Genomic DNA, 16,471 nt, shown 5'->3' on the forward strand with positions numbered 1-16,471 from the left:
TGAGATCCAAAGCATTTTCGCTGAAGCTCATCAATCCCATTGCCGACATCATCAACCGTGTGGCTCCTTTTTACTACAAATGGTCAGTCATGTACAGTAAGAATTTCTTGTTCTGGTTCGGGTCAACGCCAAGGCTGGCAATATTCGACCCGGACATGGTTAAGGAAATCCTTACAGAGTCAGATGTGTCCTTTGAAAAGATCAGTTTGAATCACTTGGCTAGGCCACTCCTTGGTCAAGTACTTTTTTTTAGTGGTCAGAAAATGGCCATCCATAGAAGAATTAATTCATGGAGCGCGTTAGGGTAACCTTTTTTTAGGTACTTCTTCAAAATATATATATATTAGATAGTTTATATATTATTTTTATAAATATATTTTTTATATTCGTAAATTTTTTTAAAAAATTTTTATATATTATATATTTATATTTATTTGATAAAAATTTTTACGTTTTTAATTTACAAAAATTTCAATTTTAAATATTTGATTGATATTATAATTATTGATATATTTGATTTTTAAAAAACTTTCAAGCACGGGAATAAAATAAAAAAAAATTAATTTAATTGCGAATTTGTCCAAATTCACATCTAATATAAAATTTTTTGTCCTCTGTCATTAGTCGTGACAATTCTTCTTCTTCTTTTTTTTTTTTTTTAAATTTAATTTTACAGTGTTGGGTACCAGAAATTGTGGGTAGTACTGCAAAGATGATCAATAAATGGGATGAAATTAGAGGAGATAGAGACGAGTTTGAGATGGATGTGCACAAAGAGGTTCATGAACTCTCAGCAGATGTTATATCAAGAACAGCTTTTGGAAGCAGTTTTGAAGAGGGGAGGCGCATTTTCAACTTACAAGAGCGGCAAATAATACTTTTCTCAAAGGCTATCGCAAATATGTACATTCCTGGGTTCAGGTAAACATATTGAATTTGTTCCAACATCTAAATTTCAACCTCAGTGGAAAATCTGTGCACTATGCTATTGGTGTGACTTACTTTCTTGGTGGTTGTGGTTTGACATAAAGCAGCACTGTGGTTTATGATTGATGACTAATGCTTTTTGTCTCAATTCCCTTAATTCTATGATTGCCAGCCGAAGTATAGACACGAAATTTTGTTAAGAATGAGGGTCAGTTTTGAAAGGCAAAGCTTCTGTGATCGTTGGATGACACATATGATGTGGATATTGTGTCACATCCAATGTAATATAGTATATGTCACGCAAGCCAAGCCCATTTTCAATGCTATTTTTTAAGGTGATAATTGCTTCACACAAAAGGCCAACAAAGTCATTCATTGCATATTCCAAGATAGAATCTTAGGAAATTCTCATTGGCTACGATAATGAAGAAAAATGAAAAGTTCCATTGGCTACGATCCAATCCATCTCATACTATTTCAAGAAAATAAGATATTACAATCCAAGTGCTCCACACTGGCTTGTATTCTAGAGCTACATGTTCATATATTCTCTTAATTATTTCATTTGTTAGTATTTGTGTGACTTATTATACCCACTAAAGAATTTGTTAGTATTTATGTGGACAGAGTCTATTAAACACTATCAAAAAAAAAAAAAAAAAAGGTCTATTAAACACAAACTCACTTCCTTCCGCTTTTGTTCATAGTCTAAACTACATTTTTTTAACAAATTCATACTAGCATAGGTTGTTCCTCTCTGACTTGGTTAACTATTTCTCAATGATTGGATTACGGATTCACATTATCCCTACTTTTGCTTATTACAATGATATGACTTTAATTCAATGGAATTTGGACTTCATCCTTTTGAAATAGGCCAAATGAGTTTTGTTTTTGTTATAGGTCCAATGATGAGTTTCAACTGATTCTTTGGCTTCTTATAAATGCATAGGTTTTTGCCTACTAAGATGAACAAAGAAAGGTGGAGATTAGATAAGGAAACTCGTGACTCTGTAAGGATAATAATTGAGACAAACAAAAAGGCAAAAGAAGATTCAGGAAATCTTCTTGCTCTATTTTTGTTTTCTTATAAGAATCAAGATGGTGACGAAGAAAGATTAGGGATTGAGGAAATCATAGATGAATGCAAGACCTTTTACTTTGCTGGAAAGGAAACAACTGCTAACCTTCTAACTTGGGCAATTTTTCTTTTAGCATTGCACCAAGAGTGGCGAAGTAGAGCACGGGAAGTGGTTAGCACATTCGGTGACAATGGGCTTCCTGTTGCAGAGAAATTAAACGAACTTAAAATTGTAAGATCAATTTCTTTCTGGCCTATCAACTTTCGAAACATTGTCTAGAGGAGTTGCAAGTTTTTTCTATTATGGAATTCAATCATATACTTTTGTCATGATCAGAAAAAGGTTTATGTAGTTATCATAAGGAAAATCAATAAGTTATATTACTATTTTCAAGTTACAGAGCATATTCTCGTTCTTATTTTGTATCCATTGAGAATGAACTTCTTTTATTTACTGAGAATTTGCTTTGCCTTGTTTTTTAACAGGTGAACATGATAATCAATGAAACACTTAGACTATATCTTCGGCTGTGACGGCGATAAGACAAACATGTAAGAAGGTTAAGCTAGGGAACCTCGACAGTCCTGCTAACACAGAGCTTTATTTGGCCTTGCCTGCAATCCATCATGACACTGAGATATGGGGAGAAGATGCTAATAAGTTCAGCCCATTGAGATTTATGGAGCCTCGAAAGCATTTAGCTTCTTTTTACCCATTCGGCTTGGGTCATAGAATCTGTGTAGGTCAAAATTTAGCTATGATTGAGGCGAAGACTGTCATAGCTATGGTAGTTCGACATTTCTCTTTTGAGGTATCTGCAACCTATGTTCATGCCCTGATGTTGCTTGTAAGGTTACAACCTCAATACGGTGCACAAATACAGCTGAGAAGGAGAATTTCAAGTTGAGTTATGGTTAAATTATACAAATTACAACTTCTAATGTTGAAATGTTTTCATTTCATCTCTAAAGTTTCAATTTTCTTCATATGTCACCCAAGTTTCTAATGTAGTGATTCTATCCATTTCTATCCAAACAATGCCATGATTAAATCCCATTAGTTTCTAATATCAAAACTATGTTGTTTATAGGATTTAATAATATGAGATGATCATATCGACTACATTGGAAACATATTTAAATTAAAAGTCGGAAATGAAAAGAAAAAAAAAATTTTGAAACTACAGGGATGAAAATTAAAAATTGGTCCACGTTAGAGGATGTAATTTGCGATTTTTTTTTTTTTGGCTATTGTTTTAAAGAGAACCTCAATACGGTGCACAAATACAGCTGAGAAGGAGAATTTCAAGTTGAGTTATGGTTAAATTATACAAATTACAACTTCTAATGTTGAAATGTTTTCATTTCATCTCTAAAGTTTCAATTTTCTTCATATGTCACCCAAGTTTCTAATGTAGTGATTCTATCCATTTCTATCCAAACAATGCCATGATTAAATCCCATTAGTTTCTAATATCAAAACTATGTTGTTTATAGGATTTAATAATATGAGATGATCATATCGACTACATTGGAAACATATTTAAATTAAAAGTCGGAAATGAAAAGAAAAAAAAAAAAAAATTGAAACTACAGGGATGAAAATTAAAAATTGGTCCACGTTAGAGGATGTAATTTGCGATTTTTTTTTTGGCTATTGTTTTAAAGAGTGGGTTTGTTGCAATTTGTATATTAAAGCAATTTTGAAACGTTTATGTTTTATATTTTACTATTCCTATGCGCAAAATAGTGAAATACCATAGCGTGCAAAATTTATATACGAAAACTTGTTTTAAAAAAAGAAAAAGAAAAAAGAAAAAAGAAAAGAAGCAATCCCTTAGAATCAAGGAAAAAAATTGGAAACTGTGAATCAAGATGGATCTCTATCGTTTCTCAAAAAAAAAGATGGATCTCTATCTTTATCAGTGGTGGAGATAGGAAATTGTCAAAATAAAATGTAAATTAAATGCTACATAACCTTGATATGTGCACTACAAAATATATATATATATATATATATTTATTAAAATTAGACAAATTGTGTAACTATTGACAAAAGTACTTGATATTTTTAAACATATCTTTAATCAATAATATTTAGACATTAGACAAGTACAAGAATCAACAATGATACAAAGCTAAGAATTATTATTTAAACTACAAGTTATAAAATGTAAGGACTACAAACCTTGCTTTGTTTTCCCTTTTATCACTTACAATAATTATAAGGATAATTGCATCTATTGTAATTATATGAAGGGAAAAATATATATATATATACAAACACACTCCTTGAACTTTGGGCTAAAATTAAATCGACCCAAGTTCTCAAACTTGAAGAGACTAATATAAAAACAATTAAACAACCATAAAATTTCCCCCCTCAAAAAAAAGGAAAAAACAACCATAAAATTTAAAGTTAAAAGTGTAATTTTGTCTTAAAGTTGGTTTCACTAGAGCATCCACATTGGTGGAGTCATAAATTTAGTAATAATGGCTCTACAAAAAACTACTTTATCTATTTTACTTTTTACCTTCTCACTTTACAATACATCAAATATCAATGAATCTATATTTTTAGCTATTAGATTAAAATAGTATAATTTTTTATTAAAAAGCAATGTGAACAAAACTAAAAGATTTTTTTTTAATTAAAAAGCAGTATGAACACAACAATTTAATATATTTTTTTTTTACATATGAGTTATAGTGCATAGCCAAAAATAACTATGCACTGTAGCTATGGAGTCAAAATATGGCTTTGGCTCCACCAATGTAGCCACATTTTAGTATTTGGTGGTGCTAAAAATAACAATATAGCTTTTTAGCACCACCAATACTAGTGCTCCTAAGTTGTGATTGTGACAATTATCTATCTTCTTTTTGCAAAAAAATAGTTACACTCTTCTTATCAAGTGGCCACCCTTTATTAGAATTGCCTAAAGTTTGGTATGATCTAATATTAAATCCTAAAATTTTAAAAAGTTCCATTGTAAACATTAAAGTAATAGAAATCCTTCCGTTTGATATTATAAATTTTTGAGTACACTATATAATTGCAGGCAAAACAGCTTTGATCATGGCCATGGTAGGCTGGTTTGACATCTATGAGGTTGAATTAGGTGACGAACATCAAATCTAAGAGCATTTACAGTAGTGGAGTTAAAAATTTAGCTATTTGGCACAACAAAAAGTTATTTTATCTATTTTACCTACACATATGCTGCAGTAGTGGATTTATTTTAGCTTTCAACACAATAAAATAATATAAACATCACAATAAAATGAGATATCTACTATAATAAAATAATATATCTACTACACACAACTAGCATAGCCACACACAACTAGCACAGCCACACACACACAATTGGGCAGGGAATAAATTTTTTTTTTTTTTACTCTAAGCTACGGTGCACATCCATGGATAGATGTGCATTGTAGCGAAATAGCTTTAACTCCACTATTGTATAATTATTTTTGTGTATATAGCTTTTTAGCTCTACTACTACAAGTGCTCTAATGAGAAGTTGAGATCTTTCAAAAACAAATGCCATTTCTCCCTAATTGTTGAGACTAACTAACAATGTAAATCTCAATCTCAATCGATAATCTAATTATTAATTGTCAATATTTAAACCCAATTGGGTTGGATTCCCGAATCAAACTCATTAAAACCCTTAACTTCCATTTCAAAAATAGTATTTTTTTTCTTGTTTTTGAGAATATTTTTTTTTTTCCTTTTTTTGGTGATACATCATCTATCTTATTTTTGGATAGAATTTTGGATACATTATCTCCTTTTGCGGTAAACTTTGAATTTGAACTTTCTCAAAAAAAAAAAGAAAAAAAAAGAAAAAAAAAAAAGGAATTTGGATACATTATCTCTAAGTTCAAACTCACATTTTTATATTTTAAATAACATTGCACATATTTCTATACATTTTTTTACTCACACATATTTCAAAAAATTACAAAAATCTCATCTCAAACTACAAAAATCTCATTTCAAACTACTCTACCAAACACCCCCTATCTTTTTTTTTTTCCTTGAAATTGGATACATTATCTAAATCTTAGTTTTTAAGAGAGTTTCAGCCTATGACATCCACTCTTGATGATATAGCTCTTTATCATCAGATTAAGATACCGATCAATTTTTGGTATAGACAGAGATTGAACTCTAAATTTCTCATACAATTATAAAAAATTTTATCAGTTGAGCTAACTAAAACTCACAATCTAAAACTTAGTTAAATGTGAAGGTTACATCAAAAATAAAAAGTGAGGTCCATGACTAATTTACAAATAAGAAGAATATATAAAAGTATATTCTCCACAATCTACGGTGCACGTTAATACCAAGCACCTTTTGAATTCTCTCTATATCTCCAAGTACACCGCACCATTTCCTTAAAACTCCTACAAATTTGGATGAAAACAAAAAACAAAAAAACATGAATCTAAAAAAGAAAAAAGAAAAAGCACAGGAACAACGTGCCAACCTGAAACTATAATTAAACTCTAAAGACCAAACTACCCTTCCCCATGTGAAAAAAACACTGAGACACCTTTCGTAAATACCACACCTTATCCATTGTCAAAACAGTCAAAACGCCAAACATCGTTAAAATGGCACATCATTAATGTCGGTAAAAACACAAAAAAATAGGGTTTCATCGCTTTTAGTTTTAGCAGCTTCCAAAGAAATTTCTCGACTCTGTCTTTTTCTCTGTTTTTTTTTTTTTTTTTTTTTTTTTTTCCAACTTCAAAGGCTGCGAAATATCAAAGAGTTAGAAAACCTCGTGACTCTGTGTCCCTCACACACCTAACCTCCAAAGTTCCAGCCTTTATATATAAGGTTCGGTTTTTCTGGGGTTTATAAAGTTTAGGGTTTCGTTTCAAATATTGCTCCGATTGTGAAGGAACGGTACGAGTTTTTTCAGTACCTATCAATTTCTGGGTTACCATTTTTTATTTATTGATTTTTTTTTTAAATTTTATATCATTAATTATTGCTAGGAATTGTATCTAGCTGTAGCTGCTATTTGAATAAATTTTTGTTATTGGGTTCATTTTTTGGATAGATTGGCTTTGGTTATTAATTGGCAAATCAGTTATCACTTTCAATCATATAATAAATCAGTTGTTCCTGTAAATGAGTTTCATTTCATGTTGATAATTAAGGGTTTATCTATTTTAGATGTGATGTTTTCATTTTTTTTTTTTTAAATTATTTTGCTGTCTGTGTTATTTTATGTTTATTGTACTGAATTCCATCCTTATTTATTTCCATTTTCAGGGTTATAAATCGGTGCGGTACATTGAAGGAAAAAGGGGTTTTTTTTAATATTTTATTTTATTTATTATTGTTAAGTAATTTAATCATATAGATGTACTGGGAGTTATGAAAATTTCTTATGTATATAGTGGTAAAAATAGTGGTCTCTGCAAAAGAAGGATTGAGTTGAAAGTGTTTTGTTTAAGAGGGTAAAATGCCATCTACTAATTTTTCAAGACTGATAACTGCAATCCAGAGGTCGATTGTAGGGCAAGAAGCTAGGTTACAGGACCCGTTCGATGTGGTAATCGGGCAAGGGAAATCGTTGTTTGGCAGTTCTAGGTTGTTCCGTACTTTATCATCTTCAACTCATACAGACCTGCACGTTTTGTTAAGGCCTGGAACTGTCTATGCTGCAAGATCGGAGTTAGTTAGCCGAAAAAGGAATATCTCTGTTGTTGGAGCACTTTCGCGGATGCTGTCTATTCCGTCTGTGTCTGGGCCTTCCTTTCAGGTCTGTGCGTATCACATTGATTGCACGCTTGCTGAACCTGTGCACTTGAATAAAGCTATGGCTGCTTGTGGTTCCAGAGCTGTTTTGGGAGAATGTTCCTTGGATAATTTGGCTTCAAGGCATAAGCAAATTCCATTAACAACAGATAGTTCCAGTATCGTTTACAGCAATAGAGGTTCTGAGAGCTGCAGAAAAGCTAGTATGAGTCTTAAAAAACGTGAGCAACCCAACAATAATGTGATATATGGATACTTCATATGTAATGCTGTGAAGAGGTGGTGCATTTCTCACCCATACACAGGGTCAGGACCAAGAGATTTTCATAGCACATCATCCACATGTTTCTCTGCTGGGACTGCCCCTGATGTGTCCTTTGATAATTCTGCTCGTGAGGAACAGCTTGCAAATTCTACAGATTCATCTGAACAGTATGTTCACTGATGTAGTTTCCATATTTCTCTTTTCAAGTTGTTTGCTAGGCCTTCATTCCATTCTTTTTTGTGAGATATGCTCTGCTTAATTTTGAAGTAGTTGTCATCTGAAGTATACACACAGATATATGTACAATTGATTGTAGCCAAGACATGCATATGTAAATTAGCAACAGAGAGAGGGTACCCTATTTGTGTATCATTTTCTATTAAATACTTGAACCCTACCCATGTCAAATGGCAGCAACTTTTTCTTCTTTTGTTCTGTATTTTTTTAGTCTCTGTTTACATTGTCATGTTATACAAGTGAAAGCTGCCTCTCTTTCTCCCTCACTCAATTGTTCTTTTCCTTTATGGATTATATACTGCCTTTATTTTTTCTTTTTAATATTTGTATTAGAAACAAGCCACCTTACATTTGATTTTTCTTTGCCATTTAAATTTTTTTTTCTTCTTCATATTTACATCTATAATTTACTAGTTTCAATCATTATGGAGCATTTGGAGGAGCAACGGCTTGTATAGGATGAACTCCATAGTCCAGAACTACTGATTGTGGTACTTGCACTGTATGAAGAGCTAATTTGTTGTCACCTTGGTTAGTGTAGGAGCTTTTGAGCTAGCCTAAGAGAAGCCACTTTTTTTATAAAAAAAAAAATTTGGGCCACTTCAATATTAAGACCTTTTAATTTTAAAATAAATTCTTGGATCTAAAGTCTTTATTTTTGGCACATCCTTTGTATACTTCCTGTGTAGTAAGGGTGTGTGCCTTTTTTAATGAATGTATTTACTTTTACAGGATTCTGGTGAAAATATTTTATCGTGGTTTTTAATAACCTAACATGGTTAGGTAATGCAGTAAAGTGCTGGAATTTAGATCTATGGTTTTGCTTGGCTTTGATTGCAGGAAGAACTCAGCAGGAAAAACCCTGAAACTACTTTCAGGATCATGCTATCTGCCTCATCCTGATAAAGAAGACACTGGTGGGGAGGATGCACACTTTATATGTGTTGATGAACAAGCAATAGGGGTGGCAGATGGTGTTGGTGGCTGGGCAGATCTAGGTGTTGATGCTGGACAGTATTCCCGGGAACTCATGTCCCATTCAGTAAATGCTGTTAAAGAGGAGCCCAAGGGTTCAATTGATCCTGCTAGGGTCCTGGAGAAAGCTCACTCAATCACTAAAGCCAAAGGTTCCTCAACAGCATGCATCATAGCACTCACAGACGAGGTATATTCTTCTTCCATTTTAGCCATTCCTTTATGCCTGTCTCTAGTTTATGGATTTATTGGGCCATTTTCCTGAAAAACCATTAAATTATTTTTTAAAAGACATTGTGTAATTGTAGCCTGACTTGTTAAAGGTATTGGAGTTTTCTTATGATGCTAGTTTGCAGATTATTTTCTTATTACTTCTTTTGGATTTTTCTGCTGATTTATGTCTTGGTGTACGATCATGATAATCTCAGTTTATGATAATCCAGTAAGGCAGTAAGTTTCATCGGTTTTTTCAGAATTAAAATGATAAAAACTCAGGGTTGTGTTATGTGTTGAGGAAGTAACATTAAAATTTACTGTACAATATGTATGCTCTTGAGCACTGACATTCACAGGAGTGACTTGAGGTGGCACAGTGGACTTGTAACACTTGATCAAGTTCAAGTTTCAAACGTTTGGTTTATTTGGAGAGCCAGCTCCTTCCACAAGTGAAGTAGAATGGATTTAATAACCTGCCTACTATTTTTTGTACAATGGGCTAGAGTTACTCTATATTATAATTACTGGGTATATGACCGTTAAAGAAAGGTTTAGGGTTTGTTGGTTCATAATGATTCGAGTAGGCTTGAGGTTAATGATAAAAGGCAAAAAGGGTTTAGTTTTGAAAATTTTAGTTGAATTTTGGACAGCAACAAATGTTTGTGTATTAAGGTTGATTAAAATGAGTTGACTGATGGCTGAAAAGGTTGGGGAATACTTTTGGGTTTTAGGGTCTCAAAGGGTGTTAGGTTAGGGACATGGTTGGGGCTGTATTTTATCAAGAAAGGACGATCACTGGGGCTGAACACTGCCTTTAAGCAGTAATGGTGCAGCAGTCAGCAGAAAAGAAGAGTATATAGCAACCAAGGCTCTTCAAATTCAAATCAACAAACTCTAAAAACGATCCTGAATATGATTTTTTTTGGTGCTGAGAAATGTAATGATATTAGGTACTATAGTGTGGGCTATTGTTCTGATGGGATTTTGACTAATAAATGAAGTTAAAGGACAAAACACAAAGGCCCCATAACTGAACTAGAGTTACAAACTAAATAAATTATACATATGGCTGCCAACTATTGATTATAACCATAAGAAAGTTAATTTTGATCCAGAATTGGTTTTTTCTCCTGGACCATAGAGTCTTTATAGATATTGTGTGACCTATAGTTTTAGCATTAGGCTTCCAAGGTATTCTATTTCCAATAATATTACCACTCTGCCATCAATCAGCTATGGAGGGTTTAAGTGACTTTTTCCCCTGATTTAGAGGAATTTTATCATTTGTTACTTGAGGGAGTGAATGAGTTGTCTAGTTTTTGAAGACTTTTTTGCTTCTTGACCCTGTATATATGGTGAACTTTTTGGAATTTTACTTGATTGAAATAAGGAGTCTTCTAATTTATCATACTAGATGGTGACATAATTAATTGCTTTTTTTCTTTTCCTTTTTTTCATTCCAGGGTGTTAATGCAATTAATTTAGGGGACAGTGGCTTTATGGTGGTCCGGGATGGGTGCACCGTTTTTCGATCTCCTGTGCAACAGCATGATTTTAATTTCACCTATCAACTGGAAAGTGGAAATAATGGTGATTTACCTAGCTCTGGTCAGGTCTGTGCCCATTGCTCTCTCTCTCCTTTTCCTGCAAATGTTAGTTATGAGGAACCAAATTGTAGCCTGAAACTGAAAATATTTATCATGCTCCTTTTATATATTTTCAAGGAATGAATGTCATTCGTATATTTTTGTGGGAGGGCTAAAACCTTCCCTCAGGGAACATATTTGCACTGTCACTGTTAAGTGATGTGTTATAGCTTAGCATTCATGTGATACCTGATATTATTTATCACACTATTTTCCTGAATATCCTGAATATTTTTATTATTATTTAGCTAATATACTGGGTGATGTCATTAGTTACAATGTTTCTAGTAAATTTTTCCTAATTAAATTGCCTCTAATTAATCATGATTTTTTTAAGAGTTCGAATTTGGCAATGATGGAGTGTAAAGCCCATGTTTTACATTAGCCAATAAGAGATTGTCACATCAGCTTTTTACTTAAAACTTAATACTTCCTAGCACACATAATAACATCTTAATAAACTCCCAATTAAGTTAGATTTTCAAATGGGTATTAGAATTGATTGAGTGTAGTTGTGCCTATTTTCTAATATGTAATATGATGATGTGGCATATTGAGATTGAATGAGTAAAACTTGGGTTTTACACCACATCCTTATTGAATATAATCTTTTTTTTAAAAAATTAATGTTTTCTTATATCCTGAAGTAAATCTTGGTTGATAGGCATTTAATTTACTGTGTTCAGGTATCTTTTTCTATTTGTAGAACTCTAGTGCTCTACTACAAAAACCAGGGGTGACTGACAGCGAATAATTATGAATTCATTAATATGTAATTAAACTCACTTTATTGATTATAGAATGTGTTGTTGAGATTAGTGGTGTCTGTTTGATTTAGGTTTTTACAATTGCTGTTGCTCCGGGAGATGCTATAATTGCTGGCACTGATGGACTGTTTGACAACTTGTACAACACTGAGATTACTGCAGTAGTTGTTCATGCCATGAGAGCTGGCCTAGGGCCTCAGGTGACAGCTCAGAAGATAGCGGCACTGGCACGTCAACGAGCACAGGACAGAGACCGGCAGACACCATTTTCCACGGCTGCTCAAGATGCTGGGTTCCGCTATTATGGTGGCAAGCTTGATGACATCACTGTTGTCGTTTCATATATCAAGAGTGATGGTGATGAATGAGACACTCGTGTATATATTCTCTCTCTATTTCAATTTTATTGCGCTTCAAGTCAGGCTTTTTGTAGAATCAAACTCTTCTCTTTGCCATTATACGGGTGTAATATGCCCTTCATTAATGTAAAAACAAAATAGCATTTCTTGGTTTGAGTTTTTAATCAATTCTCTCTATTGCGTTGCTGCCAGTGTACACTGATGATTCATCTTCAAGCAACTCTATCTAGAGAATTTTTTTTTTTCACAACTTTTGTTAAGGTGTTAAGTTGTGCTTTGAGCAATATTACTTTTATTTTATTATGCTTTGTTGTCATGCACAAATTCATGTATGTAAGAATGCACTTGTCCTGTGACCTGATTTGGAAGACATCACAGTGTCACACAGTCACATACTGACAAATAGCATGCAACGGAAATAGGGTATTCTTTTTCCAAGTTTAGACAAATAGCATTATTTCTTGTTTTACAGTCCAAACTGTAACAGCCTGCTCAAAATTCTATAGGAGCATTTCTAATTGGATTGATTGACGTCTGTACCCAAAATTCTATATATGTTATCATTGCATGCATTCTTACAAGACTACACCACTTTTCCAAAAATATAGGGTATGTTTGGTTGTGTTGTTTAAACAACAGTTTTCGTTGTTTAAATAACATAGTACGTATTTCTAAAACATTTTTTCACTTACACGTATTTCCATAACATTTAAATAACATTACTAGAACAACATTACTAAACAGACCTATAGAGTTACGAAGATAATATTTTTCAAAGTAAGAAGAAGAATTAGAGCAGTATGTGTTTTGAAACAATAGAATAAAGAAAATTTGTTACTAAAAAAAAAAATGAAAAGATTTCAAATCAAATAGTAAATAGTCATATATATATATATATATATATATTATATGCTATTAACTTCCCATATTTAAAACGTTCATTTAGTAGGTACTATTTATTCTAGCAAAAAAAATTTTTTTTAGAAAATTTCAACCTATGACGTCCGCTTTTAATAATAATTCTTTATCATCAAACCAAGATATTAATCAATTTTTAAGAATAAAGAAAATTTGTTACTAAAAAAAAATGAAAAGATTTCAAATCAAATAGTAAATAGTCATATATATATATATATATATATATTATATGCTATTAACTTCCCATATTTAAAACGTTCATTTAGTAGGTACTATTTATTCTAGCAAAAAAAATTTTTTTTAGAAAATTTCAACCTATGACGTCCGCTTTTAATAATAATTCTTTATCATCAAACCAAGATATTAATCAATTTTTGGTGTAGACGAGAATTAAACTTCAGATCTCTTATTCAATTATCAGAGATCTCTTATTTAACCATTAAAGACTTTAAACTGATGTGTATCTGAACTTATTAGCATTAGATTTGAAATTCAATTTTAGCAAAGAAACTGATGTTGCTATTAATAGATAAAACTGATTTCATAAATGCACTTAAATGAGCATTTAATGAATATTTTTATGAATTATAATATTTTTTAAATGCAATTTAAAACTGCTGGGCAAACATAGTCTTAGTTCAAAAAACGGTCAATTTCTTTGATAATTCGATAGTTGGAAGAGAGGATTTTAAATACTAGATATCTCACTTTGAAAAATTAAAATGTGCCAACCAGTTAAGCTACATGACTCTTAGGGTCGAGGGTCAAATTCCATTTACTAAAAAAGAACGAATAGTTTGAGAGAGAGAGTGAGTGAAAGTCCAATCGTGCTTAAAAGAATGAGACTGGTATAAGTTATAACCTAATGCAATAGTAAAAAGTGAGAGAAGAAGTCTCACTGAGCGTTATCAATTTATAGAAGCCATGGCGGATCATAGAGACGGACCATTGATAAGGGACAAGAGCAAGGAAAACGTCCAATGTCGAATCACCTTAGCCATTGTGATCGGAATTGTTCTTGGTAGTGTCTTTGCCTTCTTGTACCCTTACGAACTCTTCACCTACTATTCACCTTTCCAAAACCAGCCATTCGGTAAAACAAATCTCAAGGTTCGGATCTTGCTGCTCAACTACCTCACTGTTTAGTTTATTTCCTCTTTTTCCTATTAATTGGTTTTTAATACCTTATTACTTTGTCTTTTTCTTTTTCTTTTTGATAAGCTTAATATCTTATTACTTAATTTCAATTGGCTTCGATAAAGTATGGGTTTTAAGTTTTATGAATTTATTTACATAAAGAGTTAGGAACAAAAAAAACTGTTTACTTTAATCATTATGTGTAAGCCATTAGAAGTAATTGATAATCAGTTTGAACTTGTGAACACAAGGGACTGAAGCTACTTTTGGGTGGAATTCTTTCTGCCTTGTTTTGTTTGGCTTGTTAGAATTAGAGTTAGAACTTTGAAGTTGAACCCACAATGTTCACTTCATATGGTGGTATCAAACAGTGTTTGTTGTTAATACTTGCAAGATTTGCTCTTATTTTAATTAGCACAAATTTTGTTTAAGGTGTTGCTTTTGTTATGCGAGTAATGTTTACTCACAACTTTTTCACAACTAGTTGAGATGGCGAATTATGATTGATATAACATCACTTTTGTATGAGTCTACATTCATTTTGTTTATTGTACATCAATTACAACCAATTAATTAACTCAAGACTTATAAAATTTATTTATGTAAATAGACTTATTGTTGTTGTGCACACACATGAGCTTGGCTTGAACAAGTTATGAGTTGCGTGTTATGGCACGCCATGAAATTTGAATAGGCTTTGTTTAAAGTTATTGCGATGTATAACAATCAAATCAGCATTCGAGACTCGGGATTCTATTTGATCATCAATCCACGTTGTTGTTGTTGTTTTTTATTTATTTATTTATTTTATTGTGTATATTGCTCTCATGGAGTTGTATTTTGAAATGGTATATAAGAAAAAAAATTAGAATCATATGAAAGGGGTTTCGAAAGGGTGCCTTAGAATTAAGATTTCTTCCTTATTTTTCATTATCATTTGATGATGTTCATGCTCTTAGGTTTGTTTGCTTGTGTTTATTTATTTTTAATAGAAAAATGCTCTTAGGCTATATCCCGGTTTCCTCATATGGTTAGATATAAATGCTTACATGAGGTAGGTTCCAATTAGTTAAATTGATAAAAAAAAATAATAATAATAATAAAAAATTTCCCTTCTTCTAAAAAATGTATCTTCTTTTTAAATAAGGGACTTAAGTTCAAATTCACCTCCACCAAAAGGAAACTAATGGTCCTACGCTATCAAAAAAAAAAAAGGTAATGTTAATTACACACACCAACTTGCACACATGCTGTGTGTTTAATTTTTCCCAACTGTTTGTTTGTTAGGCTGGTTCATCCTCATGTGAATCGTCAGAACGGATTGACATGTTGAAGTTAGAAATTGCATCATTGTCGGAGAAGAATGCTGAGTTGAATATTAAGCTCAAGTTCCTGGGGAAACAGCTTAGGCTGGCTGAACAAGGAAGAGATTATGCACAGAAGCAGGTTACGGCTTTGGGTGGAAATCACAAGGCTGGGCCCTTCAATACTGTCAAGGGTTTGAGAACTAACCCAACAGTTGTTCCTGATGAATCTGTGAATCCAAGATTGGCAAAGATCTTGGAGGAAGTTGCTGTTCATAAAGAAATTATAGTTGCAATTGCAAACTCAAAAGTGCAAAGCATGTTGGAGGTCTGGTTTACTAGCATCAAGAAGGTGGGTATTCCTAATCATCTAGTTGTAGCATTAGATGACCATGTTGAGAGTATATGCAAATCTAATGGCGTTCCAGTCTACAAGAGAGACCCAGATGAGGGAATTGATTCAATTGGAACCTTGGTTCTGTCTAGTACCAGATATAATAGTGTGTGTAGTTTTACCATAGGTTTGGGTCCGAGGACCATGCAATACCTTGGTTCTGTCTACACTTCAATTTTTCGTAAGTATTGGATATAATCGGTGTGTGTAGTTTCACCAATAGGTTTGGGTCCGAGGACCATGCAATACTTGGTTCTGTCTACCACTTCAATTTTTCCTGTAAGTAACTAGTTTTACCTTAGGTTTGGTCCGAGGACAATGCAATACCTTGGTTCTGTCTAGTACCCAGATATAATGGTGTGTGTGTTTTACCATAGTTTGGGTCCGAGGACCAATGCAATACCTTGGTTCTGTCTACCACTTCAATTTTTCGTAAGTATTCGGATATAATCGG

General features: G+C 32.5%; 2 protein-coding genes and 1 pseudogene across 3 annotated transcripts; all 3 read left to right on the forward strand.

Annotated features, from left to right (window-relative positions):
- Window positions 1-89: 89 nt before the first annotated feature.
- LOC112003643 (cytochrome P450 734A1-like) lies at window positions 90-2,993 on the forward strand (annotated as a pseudogene).
- A 3,755-nt stretch (window positions 2,994-6,748) lies between these two features.
- On the forward strand, window positions 6,749-12,455 carry LOC112003638 (probable protein phosphatase 2C 55). 2 transcript variants are annotated; one of them, XM_024035847.2, is made up of 5 exons: window positions 6,749-6,869; window positions 7,311-8,231; window positions 9,142-9,466; window positions 10,956-11,105; window positions 11,977-12,455. In XM_024035847.2, exons 2-5 carry the CDS (start codon window positions 7,504-7,506, stop codon window positions 12,271-12,273), a joined length of 1,500 nt encoding a protein of 499 aa, XP_023891615.2. In that variant the 5' UTR covers window positions 6,749-6,869; window positions 7,311-7,503; the 3' UTR covers window positions 12,274-12,455. The 2 variants fall into 2 exon arrangements, with proteins under 2 accessions (XP_023891615.2, XP_023891614.2); XM_024035846.2 differs by having other exon boundaries at window positions 6,755-6,938.
- Window positions 12,456-13,941: 1,486 nt separating this feature from the next.
- LOC112003642 (arabinosyltransferase RRA3) lies at window positions 13,942-16,215 on the forward strand. Its single transcript, XM_024035851.2, has 2 exons — window positions 13,942-14,292; window positions 15,607-16,215. The coding sequence occupies exons 1-2, from the start codon at window positions 14,107-14,109 to the stop codon at window positions 16,213-16,215; spliced, it is 795 nt and encodes a 264-aa protein (XP_023891619.2). The 5' UTR covers window positions 13,942-14,106.
- The last annotated feature ends 256 nt before the right edge of the window (window positions 16,216-16,471 follow it).

The sequence above is a fragment of the Quercus suber genome, unplaced genomic scaffold (assembly GCF_002906115.3).
Source record: "Quercus suber isolate HL8 unplaced genomic scaffold, Cork oak 2.0 scaffold_2, whole genome shotgun sequence".
NCBI classification, from domain to species: domain Eukaryota; kingdom Viridiplantae; phylum Streptophyta; class Magnoliopsida; order Fagales; family Fagaceae; genus Quercus; species Quercus suber.

Excerpts from the sequence above, each read along its gene's own strand:
- LOC112003642 (XM_024035851.2), top strand. The coding sequence starts at position 14,107 with ATGGCGGATCATAGAGACGGACCATTGATAAGGGACAAGAGCAAGGAA. Across the intron at positions 14,293-15,606 it reads TCGGTAAAACAAATCTCAAG|GCTGGTTCATCCTCATGTGA; the intron begins GTTCGGATCTTG and ends TTTGTTTGTTAG.
- LOC112003638 (XM_024035847.2), top strand. The coding sequence starts at position 7,504 with ATGCCATCTACTAATTTTTCAAGACTGATAACTGCAATCCAGAGGTCG. Across the intron at positions 8,232-9,141 it reads TCTACAGATTCATCTGAACA|GAAGAACTCAGCAGGAAAAA; the intron begins GTATGTTCACTG and ends CTTTGATTGCAG. Across the intron at positions 9,467-10,955 it reads TCATAGCACTCACAGACGAG|GGTGTTAATGCAATTAATTT; the intron begins GTATATTCTTCT and ends TTTTCATTCCAG.